At 44.3% G+C, this 20,681-nt stretch overlaps 1 protein-coding gene across 1 annotated transcript; it reads right to left on the bottom strand.

The window, feature by feature from the left end:
* Positions 1 to 4,266: 4,266 nt before the first annotated feature.
* On the bottom strand, positions 4,267 to 20,464 carry LOC311127357 (nuclear pore complex protein Nup155-like). Its single transcript, XM_084159196.1, has 34 exons — positions 20,371 to 20,464; positions 19,455 to 19,623; positions 19,134 to 19,271; positions 18,892 to 18,988; positions 18,701 to 18,771; positions 17,177 to 17,269; positions 16,020 to 16,283; positions 15,847 to 15,920; positions 14,937 to 15,028; positions 14,710 to 14,807; positions 14,421 to 14,588; positions 14,213 to 14,313; positions 13,535 to 13,705; positions 13,285 to 13,395; positions 12,999 to 13,179; positions 12,731 to 12,796; positions 12,447 to 12,591; positions 12,216 to 12,282; positions 12,006 to 12,121; positions 11,747 to 11,853; positions 11,451 to 11,584; positions 9,495 to 9,686; positions 9,161 to 9,299; positions 8,906 to 9,041; positions 8,624 to 8,777; positions 8,394 to 8,498; positions 8,118 to 8,272; positions 7,814 to 7,943; positions 7,580 to 7,693; positions 7,343 to 7,463; positions 6,399 to 6,509; positions 5,964 to 6,100; positions 5,651 to 5,757; positions 4,267 to 5,482 (listed from the first exon to the last, which is right to left on the bottom strand). Exons 2-34 carry the CDS (start codon positions 19,594 to 19,596, stop codon positions 5,344 to 5,346), a joined length of 4,176 nt encoding a protein of 1,391 aa, XP_084015322.1. The 5' UTR covers positions 19,597 to 19,623; positions 20,371 to 20,464; the 3' UTR covers positions 4,267 to 5,343.
* Between the last annotated feature and the right edge of the window lie 217 nt (positions 20,465 to 20,681).

Here is a 20,681-nt window from a genome sequence, read left to right as displayed (position 1 = left end):
CTAGATATAGTTATACACTAATTTCTTATTTGGTGGTATCAAACCAAACCAAGTGCTATGTATAATTGCTGCTCTTTAGGACATCTGTGTTGCCTGAAAATAAATCAAATATCACCATGATTTCATTAGTGTAGTTATAGTGTAAACACAAAGTCAGTATATACATCATCACGTCTGGGTGAATATCAGTGAACTCCAACAACTTTCTGACAGATTGAGCTAGTGATGGTGACTGACAATCAGAAGTATGTTTATGATGGAAATGTTGTCAACCCTGTGTAGAATGTAGGTTATATAAAATACACTATAGATATTACATACTCACACATTACTTTGATCTTAATGATTTGCTATAGCAACTTACATCAATTTTGTGTTAACAAGCATTTCAACTTCGAGTTTGATTTAAGTGCTTCATGAACTTGGGAAATCAATTCTGCATCTCTGGAGTCAAGTCTACTTTAATTGTTTTGTTTTGTTTCCAGCACATTAAAATCAAAGGCCCATGCCTGAGTAATTGGAGAAAATCGTCTCAGCAATTATTGCTAAATTGCAGAGACAACAACCAGCCCTGGAGCACAATTATCCTCTATTAAGGGTAATTATGCCAACAAACACAACAGGGACACAAGGTATGAACAATCCTCTACAATGGGGTGTCTGTTAATTGTCAACAGTGCTATGAGGCTGGGTTCTGCAGTGACATACAATGCCTTCGGAAAGTATTCAGACCTTTAAAAAAAAATTACGTTAGAGCCTTATTCTAAAATTGATCAAATCGTTTTTTTCCCCTCATCAATCTACACACAACACCCCATAATAACAAAGCAAAAACACGTTTTTAAAAATGTTTGCTAATTTATTAAAAATCTCAAACTGAAATATCACATTTACATAAGTATTCAGATCCTTTACTCTGTGCTTTGTTGAAGCACCTTTGGCAGTGATTACAGCCTCAAGTCTTCTTGGGTATGACACTACTAACTTGGCACACCTGTATTTGGGGAGTTTCTCCAATTATTCTCTGCAGATCCTCTCAAGCTCTGTCAGGTTGGATGGGGAGCGTCGCTGCACAGCTATTTTCTCCAGAAATGTTCAATCAGGTTCAAGTCCGGGCTCTGGCTGGGCCACTCAAGGACATTCAGAGACTTGTCCTGAAGCCACTCCTGGTTGTCTTGGCTGTGTGCTTAGGGTCGTTGTCCTGTTGGAAGGTGAACCTTCGCCCCAGTCTAACGTCCTCAGCGCTCTGGAGCAGGTTTTCAATAAGGATCTCTCTGTACTTTGCTCCGTTCATCTTTGCCTCGGTCCTGACTAGTCTCCCAGTCCCTCCTGCTGAAAAACATCCCCACAGCATGATGCTGCCACCACCATGCTTCACCGTAAGGATGGTGCAAGGTTTCCTCCAGACGTGACGCTTGGCATTCAGGCCAAAGAGTTCAATCTTGTTTCTCATGGTCTGAGAGTCCTTTAGGTGCCTTTTGGCAAACTCCAAGTGGGCTGTCATGTGCCTTTTATTGAGGAGAGGCTTCCGTCTGGCCACTCTACCATAAAGGCCTGATTGGTGGAGTGCTGCAGAGATGGTTGTCCTTCTGGAAGGTTCTCCCATCTCCACAGAGGCTCTCTAGAGCTCTGTCAGAGTGACCATCGGGTTCTTGGTCACCTCCCTGACCAAGGCCCTTCTCCCCCGATTGCTCAGTTTGGCCGGGCGGCCAGCTCTAGGAAGAGTCTTGGTGGTTCCAAACGTCTTCCATTTAAGAATGATGGAGGTCACTGTGTTCTTGGGGACCTTAAATGCTGCAGACATTTTTTGGTACCCTTCCCCAGATCTGTGCCTCGACACAATCCTGTCTCGGAGCTCTATGGACAATTCCTTTGAATTGGTTTTTGCTCTGACATGCACTGTCAACTGTGGGACCTTACAGTGCCTTGCAAAAGTATTCATCCCCCTTGGCGTTTTTCCTATTTTGTTGCATTACAAACTGTCATTTAAATAGATTTGTTTTGGATTTCATGTAATGGATATACACAAAATAAATAACGGAAAAGTGGTGCGTGCATATGTATTCACCCCCCTTTGCTATGAAGCCCCTAAATAAGATCTGGTGCAACCCATTACCTTCAGAAGTCACATAATTAGTTAAATAAAGTCCACCTGTGAGCAATCTAAGTGTCACATGATCTGTCACATGATCTCAGTATATATACACCTGTTCTGAAAAGCCCCAGAGTGTGCAACACCACTAAGCAAGGGGCACCACCAAGCAAGCGGCACCATGAAGACCAATGAGCTCTCCAAACAGGTCAGGGACAAAGTTGTGAGAAGTACAGATCAGGGTTGGGTTATAAAAAAATATCTGAAACTTTGAACATCCCACGGAGCACCATTAAATCCATTATTAAAAAATGAAAAAACAAACCTGCCAAGAGAGGGCCGCCCACCAAAACTCACGGACCAGGCAAGGAGGGCATTAATCAGAGAGGCAACAAAGAGACCAAAGATAACCCTGAAGGAGCTGCAAAGCTCCACAGCGGAGATTGGAGTATTTGTCCATAGTTACCACTTTAAGCCATACACTCCACAGAGCTGGGCTTTATGGATGAGTGGCCAGAAAAAAGCCATTGCTTAAAGAAAAAAATAAGCAAACACGTTTGGTGTTTGCCAAAAGGCATGTGGGAGACTCCCCAAACATATGGAAGAAGGTACTCTGGTCAGATGAGACTAAAATTGTCTGGCGCAAACCCAACACCTCTCAACACCCCGAGAACACCATCCCCACAGTGAAGCATGGTGGTGGCAGCATCATGCTGTGGGGATGTTTTTCCATCGGCAGGGACTGGGAAACTGGTCAGAATTGAAGGAATGATGGATGGCGCTAAATACAGTGAAATTCTTGAGGGAAACCTGTTTCAGTCTTCCAGAGATTTGAGACTGGGACAGAGGTTCACCTTCCAGCAGGACAATGACCCTAAGCATACTGCTAAAGCAACACTCGAGTGGTTTAAGGGGAAACATTTACATTTACATTTCTTGGAATGGCCTAGTCAAAGCCCAGACCTCAATCCAATTGAGAATCTGTGGTATGACTTAAAGATTGCTGTACACCAGCGGAAACCATCCAACTTGAAGGAGCTGGAGCAGTTTTGCCAGTGGCTAGATGTGCCAAGCTTATAGAGACATGCCCCCTTGCAGCTGTAATTGCTGCAAAAGGTGGCTCTGCAAAGTATTGACTTTGGGGGGGGGGGGGGGTGAATAGTTATGCATGCTCAAGTTTTTTTTTTGTCTTATTGCTTGTTTGTTTCACCCCCAAAAATATTTTGCATCTTCAAAGTGGTAGGCATGTTGTGTAAATCAAATTATACAAACCCCCCAAAAAACAGGTTGTAAGGCAACAAAATAGGAAAAATACCAAGGGGGGTGAATACTTTCCCAAGCCACTGTATATAGACAGGTGTGTGCCTTTACAAATCATGTCCAATCAATTGAATTTACCACAGGTGGACTCCAATCAAGTTGTAGAAACATCTCAAGGATGATCAATGGAAAAAGGATGCACCTGAGCTCAATTTCGAATCTCATAGCAAAGGGTCTGAACACTTAAGTAAATACAGTATTTCTGTTTTTAATTTTTTATAAATTTGCAAACATTTCTAAAAACCTGTTTTCGCTTTGTCAATATGGGGTATTGGTGTGTAGATTGCTGAGGATTTTTTAAATTCAATCCATTTTAAAATAAGCCTGTAACGTAACAATATGTGGAAAAGGTCAAGGCACAGTTTATTAGGTACACCATCCCCTTCACGAAAATGTTTAGTTCCTACAGACAGCGTAATAAAGCAGGAATACAGTTATCCAGTTACTGTTCGATTGAACGTTAGAATGGGCAAAACGAGTGACCCAAGTGACTTTTAGAGTGGTATGATTAATGCCAGGTGCACTGGTTCCAGTATCTCAGAAATCTCATTATCCCGGTTCCTGTTGCGTCATGCTGATGGGGAGTCAGGATTTGGCGTAAGCAGCATGATTCCATGGCCCCATCCTGCCTGGTATCAACGGTACAGGCTGGTGCAAGTAATGTTTTCCTGGCATACGTTAGGTCTCTTGATACCAATTGAGCAACGTTTCCATGCCACAAAGAATTCAGGCTATTATGGAGGCAAAATGGGGTCTCACTGAGTGTATATCACTACGGGACCCATACATGGATATCTGTGAAGATTCTCTTGTGCAAAAAGAGTTCAGTATAAAAAAAACAAGGTAACTTTGATTTGAACAGGTTGCACATTTTATTTAAAAAAATTTCCCAATACAATCTTAAACCCCCAAAAAAACAATGACAAATTGAAATTTTTAAATGTATGTAAAATCTGCTTATTTTATAAAATAGCTCATTTCAGGCCTTAGAGTAAAGCTATTTGAACAGCACCCTTATACAAGGCATGGATCGAGGATTTCTGTCCTGACCCTGAAATCTCAGTTGAGTACAACATACATAATTAGATAAACACTCATACAGTCAAATAAATGCCATTTAACTAGTCAGCCAAAAGCAGACACACTGATCAAGGTGAAAAATAAGAAATACAAACAAAACAAGGTAAAAAGTAAGGTTTAGTTATTATAAACCTTTGGCAGAGAAGGCATTCTTAGCGTAATATTAGGAGTCCCAATATTGTACTCTGTATAACGGAGAGGTTGATTGGTACAGACAAACCTGGCCTGAATCATGGCAGGCATGTAGAAGGAAAGACACTGACAGGAATGACATCAGCACGATATCCAGCATGTGGATTCAAGTTTAAACAAATGACAGCCATCTGAGCAATCGTGGAAGTGCATTTCTCCTCTACATACGTACATTCTATATTTTACCCACATAAGTACAGTAACTCCATGTTTAAATGACAATCCCATTCCTGTAAAGTATTGTCTTCTAATTCTGTGTATTAACAACAGTTCATATTTGCCTAACATACATTTGTGAAACCAATCAAATTCACTCAGACAGCCACCAATAAGATGTTGTCCTCACTTCAAGGCTTATATTACAAAACAAATGCATACTGTACTTATAAAATAAGTTAAAAATAGGATGTAAAAAGTCTGAAGCCAGGGCTGTAGAGTGAACTGGTCAATAACCCCTTCTTCATGAAAAATGCGGGGGTGTAGTCCTTTGAGACGTAACTGCAGTCAGAGACCAAACTGTATTCTCAATGTCACACCACTATCAAACACCAACCAGAACAGAAGATATACAGAAGAGCCATGTTATTCAGAAGTGTAAACCAGTGTTTCATTCTGTTACTCGCTGATCTTCATGTGACCCCTGACACCTGTGGACCTCCTCAGTGAACTTTCTCCAGCTTGGCCTGCAGGGCCTTGAAGTTGCCGATGGTGAGCCGCAGGGCAGAGTTAGGACTCAGGGACTGCAGCTCCACCAGGTAACCACAGATGTTATCCAGACACACGTTAGTGAATCGCCGTCTGATGGGGAGAGAGAGAAATATGAGTTAGACAGAGCATATTAGATAAACTACAGATACATTTTAAACATGTTACAAACAATAATTGTCATGACTATGTATGCAGGTTGATATGTTTGCTAACGAAGACAGCAGCGACGGTTAGCACACTTGGCGATTGGTTAGTTACCGGTCATATGTTGGTACTCTGCTGGGGTCCTCTACATATCCTGACAGCAGCACATGGATGCACTCTACCAGGTGGAGAGGTTTCTTCAGACGCTGCCAACACGGATCCTGTGAGACACATAGCCACAGTCTTTTTATGTGTACGGAACCTTTCCTTATTAATCAAATAATGCCCAAGTTAAACAGGTGCAAAATCTGAATTCATAATAACCCTTTATTATTGAGGGCATCTTAATCCATTTGTATCCCATACCTGCCAACAATAATTGCCCCTCCGGGATGAAAAGGTTATTTAATTTAATTGAGAGATATACCCGTGTCTTGAAGAGTTGGTCGTAGACCTCCAGCAGACGGGGCAGCTGTACTCCTATCTCCTGCATGGTGAAGGTGACAAAGCCCACGTCCCAGTTCAGACGACACACCTCCTGCTCCAAAAACTTAACGAGAAATTCTGGAGACACAAGACAGTGGAAAATTGCAATCAGTACTGTACATTAAAACAATTTGCCCGTGCAACAGATCTCTGTAGTTCAATGGTCGTAGAGAAACTAGGACAGGCCACGGCGTTGGTGGATAATTAAGCAATTACAGATTCAACATCCAGACCCAATAGACATAACACCTTAGAGACATACATGTTGACATAATGAACTGCTAATGTAATTACACTAAGTATGGATGTCTTACATAGAGGAAAATCAGTAGAGAAATAATTGGCAGAATAAATGAAAGTAGGCCTGTGGTTTTACCTAGTGGAAAGTATCTGGGTGTTCCTGCGTAGATCTTTCCCAGAGACACCAGTTTGAGACTCAGAGCTCTCATTCTGTCGGCTGGACTCATGGCCACACCGTCACCCAGCTCTGGAATAAAGTCAAAATGACAGCTACTTAAAGGCATACTGCGGGATTTTGAGATTTCGGTTGTTTATCTACTTACCCAGAGCTAGACAAACTCATGGATACCATTTTTATGTTTGAGTGCAGTTTGGAGATTATTGAAGCTAGCATATTGTTAGTTTAGCGCAATTGTGTGAAGTCTCCCGGTACATTTTTTACATTTTACATTTTACATTTTAGTCATTTAGCAGACGCTCTTATCCAGAGCGACTTACAGTTAGTGAATACATTTTTTATTTTTATACTGGCCCCCCGTGGGAATCGAACCCACAACCCTGGCGTTGCAAACACCATGCTCTATCAACTGAGCTACATCCCTGCCGGCCATTCCCTCCCCTACCCTGGACGACGCTGGGCCAATTGTGCGCCGCCCATGAGTCTCCCGGTCGCGGCCGGCGGCGACAGAGCCTGGATACGAACCAGGATCTCTAGTGGCACAGTTAGCACTGCGATGCAGTGCCTTAGACCACTGCGCCACTCAGGAGTACAATAGACCTAACTCCTCCGAAACTGGGTGGTTGGTCATTAATAGTGTTAAAGCTATACATAGTAATCAATCTTTTACAAAATGTGTTAATTTCTCTGATAATTATAAAAAACGATATTCTATCCACTTCCTTATTCTTTCCCTAATGTCGCATAGAGATCGCAACGTTGTATCTGTCCCATTATGGCGCCTGAGCACACGGGCAGCACCATTGAGAGATACAACGTTGCAATCTCTATACATCTCTATTAGAGCAAAGCGTCAGAGACAAACGCGTTGGATAACTTTAGGTGCATTTGTCTGTACACACCTTTCTCCATGATCTCCTGCCACAGAGAGTGCACCAGGATGGGGTCAGAGTGACCAGCACAATGGATGATGGCCAATTTGCATTCAGACAACCGGAAGTGATCTGCAAACTCCCCATACAACTAGATAGGAAGAAAAAGGACAGGGGTATTAAAACATTTACTCTAAGGGAGGAAAATGTATTACCAAACAGAACTATTGGAGTGAGGGGTAATGTTAGATATTCATGCACCGTTACCTTGGTGATGTCCATAAGCTCGGAATCCAGTTGTGACATGGCTCCCTGTACAGAGGGATGCTGGGAGTACCGTCTACTCAGAGTCTCCTGGATCTGGACCTGAATACGCACCACCTTGGAATCAGGACAAACAATATCAGCTTGAGTTGACAGAGCCCAAATCTAAACCTTATCAAAGGGGCCAAAACCTAAAAACCTAATAATTCAGTGAGTAGTTATTTCCTCTCCCCGTACCTCCATCTTCTCCTCCAGCTCATGCAGAAACTCCCCCTCAGCTCCTTGAGCAGAGATGCAGGAGGAGCTCTTGGCTGACAGGATGGCCCTGGAGATGTACTCCAGCCTCTGCTTCAGGGAGATCTCAGTACTGCACACGCACACAGAAAGACACACGTATAATATGTTCATATTTAACATTGCTCAGAATCAACATGAACGAGGACATTTTCATACGTCAGTGTTAGCGCCATGCTCTGCCACTGAGCCACACAGGACCAGTGTGTAAATGGCTCATCAAGACTCGGGGGCTGTTAGGTCTTACCTGTGCATGTCAGCGAGCCTGGCCAGGACATGAGCTGCCTTGCCAAAGCTACGGCTCTTCTCATAGTATCTCCACAGCAGGTCCATGTTCCGCACCTTACTCTGGTCCTGCTTGATCATGTGCATCAGGTGTTCCTCCAGGTACGGAGAGTTCACCTGGATAGAGGACAGAGAGGGAGGATAATAAACCACAATGAAAGACCAGTTAAATGCAATATACTATAAAGAACAAGGCATCTCAGGCCGTGACTGTGGGACAATGCTAGAAGGTTCTTACCTCCAGAAGCTTGTCGGTGAGGTCAGCCTGTATCAGCCAATTGTAGAGGGCTATGTGGAAGAGTTCATCCTGTGACCTCTGGGCCAGACCAATGACCTGCTCAAACTACCAGGGAGAAAGAGAAGAACATCACGAGACAGCTCATTCATAGCATGAATTAATTATTTAACATAAAATAATTATTGTATTATTCCTATTGCTGGCAACATTCTCCTCCCCGCAGCACTCACATGGGCGGTGGCGTCCTCATTACTCAACATGTTGGGGTCAGAGGTCATAACAGGGGGTCCTGGCTGCTTAGGGACACTGGGAGACTGAGGAGCAGCTTTACTCTGGTTCACCAGCTCCTGCATGGTATCTGTGATGCACTTATAACATGACAACCTACAGGAGGAGAGGAGGGGGTGGTCAGTCAATGTCAACACAAGGGAGAAATAAAAGGGCCAGGACGTCCCTTAGCAGATATCCACCGCAGTCTCATGATCAATGTGAACAGGTAGTTGGTTAGTTACCTCTCCTGGAAGGCCAGTGCTCCAGCATGGTCCTCCTCTGGCTCTCCGTTCTTATAGAAGTGAGGTCCCAGCTTCTGAGGATCCTTCTTATCCGCTGCAGTCAGGCACAGCTCCAGCACCCCCTCATAAAAACGCACTGAGAGAAAGGAGAGGAGAGAAACACCCTTAGCATCCCATCCACGCTAAGCATGAAGAGTCAGGGACATTTCAAATAGTATTAGTGTGATGGGCAGGTGTGTGTGTGTGGAGCCTTACCCTGTCGGTACTGGGAGCAGACCAGTGGCAGGTCTGTGTGCTGGCTGATCAGCTGGTAGAGCTGTAGTGACTCTCTCAGTGTTCTTTCCTTATCTGTCTTAGTCTGGATCTGTCTGGAGCCCTGCAGCAACTCATTAGCCTGGGAGGGACAGAGGGAGGGGAGATTTTGTTCTCAGATACAGTTATAAAAGGATAAAGAAGACAGAGGAGGCAACAGTGGATGCTATTCAAACTTTGCCCAGGGACTGCAGATGAGAATGAACTTCGTAGCCAAAATCTGATGGACATCTTCCCTGTCATATAGACAACTAAAAACACTGTGTTTGTAGACTACCTTTGAGCAGACGCTGTCGTCGCTGCTGTACAGCAAAGGGCAGATGTCTCTAAGGTGGTTGCTTATGGCATCTACAGAGGCAGAGTCTTTGATGTAGACGTTGATGAGGGCTGTGATCAGAGCTCCGGTCAGCTCTCGACCCCGGATCACCACGTCCTTAAAACTCGCCCCCTTCATCTGGTCCTGGAACTCCTATTACACAAGTCAAACACGGGTTATAAACAGGATACAAGGGAGACGTCTTTACAAAAGACTTCAGAAATATACACCCTCCTCTGTATTTATTTGGACAGTGAAGCTAAAACATAGAAATGTGTCTCTATAATCCAGCATTTAGGATTTGAGATCAAATGTTTCATATGAGGCGACAGTACAAAATGTCACCTTGTATTTGAGGGGATTTTCATACATATTTTCATGAATGCACTTTATTAATTTTTTTCCTAAGAAGTATTTGGAAAAAATGCACTTAGAGTATTAAAGTATACTGAACAAAAATAAACGCAACATTTAACAATTGCAACGATTTTACTCAGTTACAGTTCATAAAGGAAATCAGTCAATTTAAATAAATTCATTAGGCCCTAATCTATGGATTTCACATGACTGGGCATAGGCCCACCCACTTGGAAGCCAGGCCCACCCACTAGGGAGCCAGGCCCAGCCAATCAGAATTATTTTTCCACACAAAAGGGCTTTATTACAGACAGAAATACTCCTCATTTTTATCAGCTGTCCGGTGGCTGGTCTCAGACAATCCCGCAGATGAAGAAGCCGGATGTGGAGGTCCTGGGCTGGCGTGGTTACACGTGGTCTACAGTTGTGAAGCCGGTTGGAAGTACAGCCAAATTCTCTAAAACAACGTTGTAGGCGGCTTATGGTAGATAAATGAACATTCAATTCTCTGGCAACAGCTCTGGTGGACATTCCTGCTGTCAGCATGCCAATTGCCCGCTCTCTCAAACTTGAGACATCTGTGGCATTGTTTTGTGTGACAAAACTGCACATTTTAGAGTGGCCTTTTATTGTCCCCACCACAAGGTGCACCTGTGTAATGATCATGCTGTTTAATCAGCTTCTTGATATGCCACACCTGTCAGGTGGATGGTTTATCTTGGCAAATGATAAATGCTCACTAACAGGGATGTTAACACATTTGTGCACAAAATTTGAGAGAAATAAGGTTTTTGTGCATATGGAACATTTCTGGGATATTTTATTTCAGCTCATGAAACATGGGACCAACACTTTACATGTTGCGTTTATATTTTGTTCAGTATAGTTACAAGTTTAGTATTTGGTCCCATATTCCTTGACTACATCAAGCTTGTGACTCTACAAACTTGTTGGATGCATTTGCAGTTCGTTTTGGTTGCATTTCGGATTATGGTTGTGCCCAATACAAATTAATGATAAATAATGTATTGTCATTTTGGAGTCACTTTCATTGTAAATAATAATAGAAGATGTTTCTGAACACTTCTACATGAATGTGGATGCTACCATGATTATGGATAATCATGAATGAATCATGACTAATGATGAATGAGAAAGTTAGAGGAACAAAGATCATACCCCACCAAAACGCTAACCTCTCACCATTACCAATAATAGGGAAAGTTAGCATTTTGGGGGGGGACTAGATACATAAAGTGCTTTCATTTGTAAACGGTAAAACAGATATGTATTAAAATACCCTCAAATGAAAGGTGACATTCTGTACGTACTGCCGCCTCATTTGAAACATTTTCTCTCAAATCCAAAATGCTGGAGAATAGAGCAAAATTTACACATTTTAGCTTCACTGTCCAAATAAATACGGAGGGGAGTGTGTGTTGGATGATTAACCAATTAGATTAATTAGTCTGACTGACAGCAGTCCTAACGGAGAATGGACTAGGCTTAATCTGTGTCCGGGAAACCAGTACCAAGTGAGGTCATGGATCTGGAGCTCACCATGGGTAGTTCAGAGATGATGAGGCTGAACTGGTGGTCACACAGCAGCTTCCACAGGGCCAGGGTCTGACAGGAGCGATGCACCAGCTGTTGGATACCCTGAAGGGACATCTTCTCATAAGCCTGAGCCTCGGCTGGGGACGGGGGAGAGAGAAAGATTAGTAACGGTCACAGAGACCACAAAATTCAAGAATAGTGTGTTCTCATTGGTGTTAGGATTCTACTCCGATAATGCGGTCATTCTCATTGCTCCTTGATTTGGATGGCAGTTTAATTAACATCCACAAATTACGTACTGTGGTACTTCCTCTGGAGCTCCTGCTGGACCTGCTGAGAACTGGCTCCTCCATCAGGCCGCATGAAACCCAACAGCCGCTGCTGCAGATTGGCTGGAGAGCTGAAACTGCAGATGGGTGGAGTTCAACATGCAAATCAAATCCAACAGTATTTATTTAACCAGATGACCATAGAAGTGTGGATATATAGTACCTCCCATAAAGCAGCCAGCCCAGGTCTTGGCCATGGGGAGATGCAGGGCCCAAGGGTCTGTCTTACCTGGCTGACCCCAGAGATGAGGGACTGAACTGGGAGTTCTTATCCAGGAAGTCCTTCAGACCACGAAGCTCCAGAAGAACTAACTCCAGATCAGATGAGCTGGCTGTGCTCTCCAACTGGGGGAGAGAGAGTGAAAGAGAGAGTGATCATCCTCATCATCAAATTTACTCGCAAAGGAAGACTGTAATATGCTGTTAATGTGATACTCACAATACTGACAGCCTGATTTCCTTTACTGATGGTCTTCTCAACAGCAAGACTCCCATCCCAGATATTACTGTTAATCAATAATGTTCACAAGTTAGTGAAGTCACTATAGCCATGCTATAAGTGAAACATATGAATAATGTCTCTCAGTCCAGTACAAAGTAAAAAAACGGCATTTCCCAAGTATGGAGGTGAGGCCTGAGTAAAGTACGCTATCCAGGGGAGGTGACTGACCCCAGTATGCGTGTGAAGTAGACACTGATGCCATTGTGTTTCCCTGAGAAGACCACCTCTGGCCCAGAGGACATGCCAGTGATGGGGGCGGAGGACATGGGCGTGGTGGGTATATAGGGCGTAGACACACTCTGGGGCATCATACCTGAGAGATTGTTGTCAAGGCAGACACACTGACATTAAACACTCGAATGTTGCCAATATTCAGTGGGTGAATGTGTTGAGTACTGTTGACGGCAAGGCACTCTGCAAACATATTAAAAATAAAAAGGAGGACTGTGTACCTGGAGCAGGCGTAGCTAAGAAACTAGGGTTAGGCATGGGACTGCTACCAACAGGCATAGGGGATCCTAAAACAACAGGAAGGGAGTAAGACAAGTGATGCAGACAGACAACTTCTCATTCACGCGCAGGCTAATTGCAATGCACGCCGTCCAACTTATACAAGGAATTTCGACTAGGACATTATTGCCATTGGCATGCTACAACGAATGGGAATTCGGGAATGGGAATTTGGCTTCAAGCAGAAATCCTTCCTCAGATGCCCCTCACCTGGTACAGGAGAGCCGAACAGCGCGCCAACGTTGCTAGGAGCAGAATGAGCCGAGGCGAACCTCATCTGAGCCTCTCCTCCATACCTAAAGAAGGCTCTGGAGGCCCACTGAGACACTTCTCTGTCGCAGGCAGCACTGGAGCAGGCCAGAATCAGAGCAGTGGCACACGCCTGCTCCTCCTGAGGGGAAGAGGAGAGGGTTAGATCAACAAACAGAGAAATAAAGAGAGCGTGTGTGTAGTGGTGCTTGCACTAACAAGACAATGAGGAATGAGAGATTCCTACCCTGTGCAGTTTGAAGAAGCGTTCGATTTCTTCACTCTCTCCACCAGTACCGCTCACCAATAGGTGGCGTAGCTGGTCCACCGGCCGCAACTTGTGGAAGATGTGACTTCCCTGGGGGACCATGAATAACAACCCATTTATAGATGTTTGTTCACAAAACTACAGACAGGACTGAACACGTTTAATTGACTGTGTGAATGTACAGTGCCATTCACGCAGTACAAACGAAGCCGTAAAATCTCGACTGTACCTTAGCAGAGAGAAGGACAAACTTCTGTGGAGGAACATTGTGTTGCTGCACCACGACAGGAGAGTCAGTGAGGGGAACCTGATCCTTATTCAGGGGGGTAGAGATTTTAGGTGCTTTCTCCTCCTCGATGGCACAAAGTGCCCAGGAGTGGCCATCTACATTGGACATCATCTGCAATGATATACAGACAATATGAGCTACAATATTCTTTGAAGTCAAACAAATACTACATTTAAAGAAATCTAAATCGTAGCATTTGCAAAGTAAGCTGGGTTGACAGGACATCGTAGATCGGGTTTTATATTTCTAATTAACTATTATTTTTTTAAACATTTTTTTTACATTTTTGGTCATTTAGCAGACGCTCTTATCCAGAGCGACTTACAGTTAGTGAATACATATGTATTTATTTTTTATACTGGCCCCCCGTGGGAATCGAACCCACAAACGCCATGCTCTATCAACTGAGCTACATCCCTGCCGGCCATTCCCTCCCCTACCCTGGACGGCGCTGGGCCAATTGTGCGCCGCCCATGAGTCTCCCGGTCGCGGCCGGCTGCGACAGAGCCTGGATTCGAACCAGGATCTCTAGTGGCACAGTTAGCACTGCGATGCAGTGCCTTAGACCACTGCGCCACTCAGGACCCCAACTATGACCCTAACTCCGTCAGCTCCCACCTGAGCCTCCATCAGGGGTTTCTTAAAGGGGAAGGAGTCATGGTTGATACACCACAGGATGTCACTGTCCTCCGTCTCAGACGCTGCCATCAGGAGAACTCCTGTAGGGATCAACACCAGAGACACATGAGTAAACCTTTAACCTATAGGGTGATGCTAGGAGGACCCATTATAACAGGATAGCGTTTAGACTGCAGAGTGGCTTTACCTTTGCTGTGCAGAGCCTTGTGGACCTTGGCAGGCTTCTGCAGGGTGGAGGAGGCAGAGAAGCCTGGAGGCAGGCGGACATGGACCAGAGCTAGCAGACTAGGGCGTGCCGCTGGGTGCTTGGCATGTGGTGGGGCAAAGGGAGTGGTGCTGAAGTAGAGACGCACTCCTACAAGCAGAGATGGAGAGCTACAGTAAGGTCTTTGAGGTCTTCGTAGATAGTTATTCTGTAATGAAAATAATGTCAGTATGACCTTTATTTCCTCTCCCATGTCAGTCCGTCTCCTTACCTGCATGAGTGACAGCCAGCAGGTGGCAGTCAGACGACTCCGATCTGTCTATCACAGAGATCTGTACGATGGGTTTAAACACAGAGCGATCTATGGTCCTATAGAGAGCGATATAAAATAACAAAGAGATTCATTTGAATTGTTCTTAAGCAGTGATGAGCTTTGACCCATTTCAACCATTCACTAGCACTCTGGATTTAACCAGAGGTGAGGAGTAGCTGACAAACCTGGCAACGTTTCCTGCTGCAGCCACGATGGAACTCTGTGACATGGCTGCCACACGGCTCATACCCTGCCCATCCACACCCAGATCATACACCTGGAACAGACAACATCAGCTTTAAACTCAGGGTCCTAATTCAGTGTTTTCCAAACTGGGGGTTACCAGATATGAAAATGGGGTCGCGGGAGAATTTCCAAAATCCAGATATTTTTAAAAATAAATTACATTTTAAAATATATATCGTCATTGTATCTCAAAATCATTGTAATGTGGTTAACCTTATAAATCTAAATGAAAATTATTTAAATCTAAAAGATACAATTCTACCAGTGCCCTTAGACCGTGGGAAAAGGTGTCATGTGACCGTATGCTGCAGACAAAGCTTTCACGGGTCATTACGGAGGAGCTTTGGTTCCTGACTCAAAGGGAATACACTGCCATCTCCCTCAGAGCGTTAAAACTTTTGGTACCCTACGCCAGCTCAGATCTGTGTGAAGCTGGAATCAGCAGTGCTCTCGTCTGCATTAAAACCAAATATCGATCCAGGTTGGATGTGACAGCAGACATGAGGTGTGCACTGTTAACCACACCCCCTGACTTTGAGAAGCTCCGACGCGACATGCATCAAGCACACCCATCTCATCAGTGGTGGTGAGATATGAGACATTATGTCAGACCAATTTGCAATTGACTGCAACAGTCTCAAATAAAAAAGTAAACATTGGCTTTTAATTACATAATGTCGTGGACAAAAAATGTTTGGGAACCCGTGTCTTAATTAGTACAACCTTTTCAAATGTCTGAAAAAGTTCTAACCAAAGCAACATCCTATTCCACAAATCCTCACATAAAAACATATGGATATTTACTACAGTGCTACCATTCAAATTGTTAAAATCTTATGGGTTGTGTACCTGTAGAACCCCCTTCTCTGAGCGGGTGAAGAGTGTGTTACGGGAGTTGTCAATGGCAATCTGCACAACCGGGTCTGTGGAGCACAAAGATAGAAAAGTTATGTCAAATTCAATTCAAGAACTAGAGCATAAGAAAGTTCCAATTCCACAAGGAGCCTCTGAACTATCCTTACCGTCCTCAGAGAAGGAGAACTGGAGCAGAGAGGGGACGAGGAAGGACAGGCTGCTTTTGGAATGGTTAATCTTCTTACAGCGTTGACTGAACCAGCCTGCCTCGGCCTGGTAGGCTACCTCATACAGGCAGCCATCTTTCCCTGCCAGGAAGATGCGGCCCAGGTCAGTGGAGGTGATGGCCAGGAGGTAGGTGTTGTCTGTGGGGATGGAGTACAGCGGGTCTGGGAGCAACTGCATCCCTCCAGACATGCTGTCATTCAACCCTGATAAAGAGAGGAATAGAGGAAAGAAAGAGAGAAGTTGAGAGAGAGAAGATCGATTTCTGAAGTAGCCCATGGTGGGTTAAAGACGTCCTCCAGTGATTTTTTTAACTTTTCCTGTTGAAAAGTGATATCCCAAGTATAAAACCAGTTAAGTACGCACCCACACTAAAGGGTTAAAAATATATATGTTTTTGGGGGGGGTTTTAGGCAACTGCAAATTTCAAGGAGTAGGGCACTCAAGGAGTTGGACTGATGGTGACTGATGTCATCGGCCTCCCCTCTTTCTTGAGGAGCAATAGAGAACAAAAAAGGAAAAGCCCACCACCCCCCACTTGTGCCATGTCATCAGGATACCCGGACCACCTATTGAGATGTGCCTTTTGTTAAAGGGATACTTCGGAATTTTGGCAATGAGGAGTTTTATCTACTTCCCGAGAGTCAAATGAACGCGTGGATACCATTTTTATGTCTCTCTGGCAAGTATGAATGAAGTTAGAGGTAGTTTCGCGAGCCAATGCTAACTAGCATTAGCGCAATGACTGGAAGTCTATGGGTATCTGCAAGCATGCTTAGTTAGCAATTGCGCTAGAGCTAGTTAGCAACTTCCTTGAAACTGCACGCAGAGACAAAAATGGTGTCCACAAGTTCATCTGACTCTGGGGAAGTAGATAAAGGGCATCATTGCCAAAGTCCCAAAGTATCCCGTTAAGTAAATCAGGTGTTAAATGATGTGAAAAGGAGACTGGAGTAGGAATTCAATACAAATACCAACAACACAATCATGTCAATCTAAACCAAATCAAACAATTTCCAAACTGTATGCCAAATTGATGACACCAGGGGTGTGTGTGTCTGGTGTGTGCTTCAAGTCTAGGAGGATCATCATTACTCACCTGCCTGAGCTTTAGGGAAGCTGAGCCCCAGGATCACTACATCCACAGGAGTGGCTAGGACCAACAGGAAGTGGATGTGTGGCTGGAAAATCCCTGTGGAAAAAATTGGATCCTGTGGCTTAAGTTAAAAAGGTCCAATGCAGCCGTTTTTATCTCAATATCAAATGATTTCTGGGTAACAATTAAGTACCTTACACTGACTTTTGACCATTTAAATTGAAAACAAGACACAAAAATAGCTTCTTAGCAAAGAGCAATTTCTCAAGGAAGAATTTTGCTAGGACTGTCTGGGAGTGGTCTGAGTGAAGAGGGGAAAACTAGCTGTTTTTGGCAGAGGTTTGGAACACTTTCTTATTGGTCTATTAACTAATTTACAGCCTGGTGGTGTCACCAGGCAGGCAAAAACACTATTCCATAACAGGTTGAAATATCAGGGATATTTTTCAAACTGCTCTTACACTAATAGGGCATTATCATCCTTTTCACAATTTCACAGAAATATTCCAGCCTGTGTGGAAATAGTTTATTAGGTACACCACCCTGTTCACGAAAATGGATCGATCCTACAGACAGTGAGTCACTTGGCCATGGCTTGCTATATAAAGCAGGCAGACAGGGATCCAGTTACTGTTTGATTGAACGTTAGAATGGGCAAAACGAGTGACCTAAGTGACTTTGAGCGTGGTATGATCGTCGGTGACAGGCGTGCCGGATCCAGTATCTCAGAAACGGCCACCCTTCTGGGCTTTTCACGCATAACAGTGTCTAGGGTTCACCGAGAATAGCGCAACAAACAAATAACATCCAATCTGCGGCAGTCCTGTGGGTGAAAACAGCTCGTTGATGAGAGAGGTCTAAGTAAAATGGCACGAAGCGTGCCAGCTAACAGGCAGGCCACAAACAGACAAATAACGACGCAGTACAACAGTGGTGTGCAGAACGGCATCTCGGAACGCACAACTTGTTGATCCTTGTCACGGATGGGTTATTGCAGCAGACGACCACACCATGTTCCACTCCTATAAGCTAAAAACAAGAAGAAGCGGCTCCAGTGGGCACGCGATCACCAACACTGGACAATTGAGGAGTGGAAAAACATTGCCTGGTCCGACGAATGCTGTTGCGTCATGCTGATGGCAGAATCAGGATTTGGCGCAAGCAGCATGAGTCCATGGACCCATCCTGCCTGGTGTCATTGGTACATGCTGGTGGCGGTGGTGGTGTACTGGTGTGTGGAATGTTTTCCTGGCACACGTTAGATCCCTTGATACCAATTGAGCAACTAACTTTTCCGACACCTTGTAGAATCCATGCCCCGAAGAATTCAGATTTATGGAGGGAAAGGGGGGTCCGACCCAGTACTAGATGGGTGTACCTAATAAACTGTCCGGTGGGTAGGTGGATATATAACACAGGAAAATCACATTTTTGACAGCACTGGGCCTTTAACCCAAACACCTACAGGGCTGTTGTAACTTTTAATATAGGAAACACTGCTCAGGCAAACGAGTGTTGCCATTTCACCTGCTTTAGGTTTGACCAGCCCCACGGACAGGATGGTTTCACTGAGCCCGTCAAAATATGCAACGTCCCCCCTGTGGAACAAAGTGATGACAGCGTCAGTAAAAATGGGTCCATGTTTACTGCTCCTGCAATGTTTTTCTAAGAACAAAATGAGTATAAAGTGACTTAATTTATGAGTGCTTGGTACTCACCCATCCTCATAATTCCACATGAAGATATCGTTGTCAATAGTGAGCCATGCCCGACAGATTTCAGGAAAAACTCCCATCATACAATTGCACTGCATATCTGTTAGGGGAAGGTTAAGGGCTAGGCAACTTTTCTGAAGTGGTGGTTAGTTTTACACAGTTCACATAATCCTGCACAGGCACTTCTGAGTTCTATGAGTGAGACCTGGACACAGCTCCCTCTGTGTATTCTCTTAAAAGGATACGGCTGAATTGCTCCACCAGCTCAGGGGGTAGGGGAATCCTTCGGACTGCACTGAGCTCAGGGAGGTTTGGCACACTGATCAGCCCAGGTCCCTGAAGAGGGTAGTCCATGTCTGACCCCCCAGACAAAGATGGCATGTCTGCAATACAGAGTGGGAAAATCCCCTTGGTAAGTGGCCTAAGCCCTGAGATGTGGCTGTAGTCTCCCTAGACACAGTAAGTAGGCTACAGCCAAAATATCAGGGCTAAAGTGTCCTGTGAGATTAATTGATTCGTCAAACTTCAACAACATACAACCTTGCACCGCCGATTACTTGACTTACTGTGAGAGGGGACATTAAGAAGCTCTGAGAGGTCAGGGAAGCAGCGGTCATCCTGAAGGTGTCTGTCTATTAGCCGGCCGGAGCTCTCCAGCGCTTCGGTAAGGGCAGCAGCAGGACTGCTGGGTCCCAAGGCAGACCGCATGTTTAACACTGTGGGACTGAGATTCGCCTGAGAAGATGGAAATAACATTTCAGCACCACTGTGACGTCTGCCGTTTCCACAATCCAACCACAAACAAAATCAGGCAGTCACCGCAGGTGCAACTTTACGGACAGACATAATAATAATATGCCATTTAGCAGACGCTTTTATCCAAAGCGATTTACAGTCATGCGTGCATACATTTTTTTTTTTTGTGTATGGGTGGTCCCGGGGATCGAACCCACTACCTTGGCGTTACAAGCGCCGTGCTCTACCAGCTGAGCTACAGAGGACCACACAGACATGTCCCCTACCTTGCAAACTATATGACAGCTGAAAGGCAGTAGGGATATTGACTAAGTTGATTATTTGGCAAACACAGAGAGTAGCCAACGAGCAAGCCCCATTTAGCCTGTCCAACCCCGTCTCCACGTTAAGGAATGACTCTGTAGCTAGTTAACGTTGGCGTGCTAACGTTAGCTAACTAACACAATAACACCACTTTTCTGTTTATTAAAAGAAGGCTGTTGGAAGTGATACAAGTACGTGTGGTGACTAACTTGTGAAAACTGGGAAACTGAATGAATTAGCTATCTAAACTAGTTACATAGTAGGTTAACCGCCAAGATAATAGCACATATCGCTAACGCTAAAAACGCGGCCTATTCACTGTATTCTAGCTGCGAGCTAACGCTAGCTAGGTAGCGAACGTTAAGTGAGATTTATTGAATAACGTTAGCTACTTTTTTTACTCGCAACAACATATAATCTTACCCTACAGAAAGTAGTCCGGACGTAATTAATTGTTTACACAATGTGTGATAAGCAAAATATTCTACAGCCTTCAGTGTAAACAAATGTTGCCGCTAGCCCGCCAGCCTCATGACACTTTGAAAAGGGTGAAAGGTTATATGATGTACTTCCGGTGTAATTTCAATATGCTTTACATGTGAATTTCTACATGCTCTTTACACGAATGGTATATGGAAAAGTGTTGCACTTTTCATAGCCTTTCGTTCCCCAGACCAAAACGACTCTGACCTTAATTTTTGTTTTCAGTCGATAGAATCTGTTCTTGTAGAATA

Source organism: Coregonus lavaretus (assembly GCF_964263955.1).
Source record: "Coregonus lavaretus genome assembly, chromosome: 4".
NCBI classification, from domain to species: domain Eukaryota; kingdom Metazoa; phylum Chordata; class Actinopteri; order Salmoniformes; family Salmonidae; genus Coregonus; species Coregonus lavaretus.
This window is presented reverse-complemented; position numbering and strand designations above follow the sequence as displayed.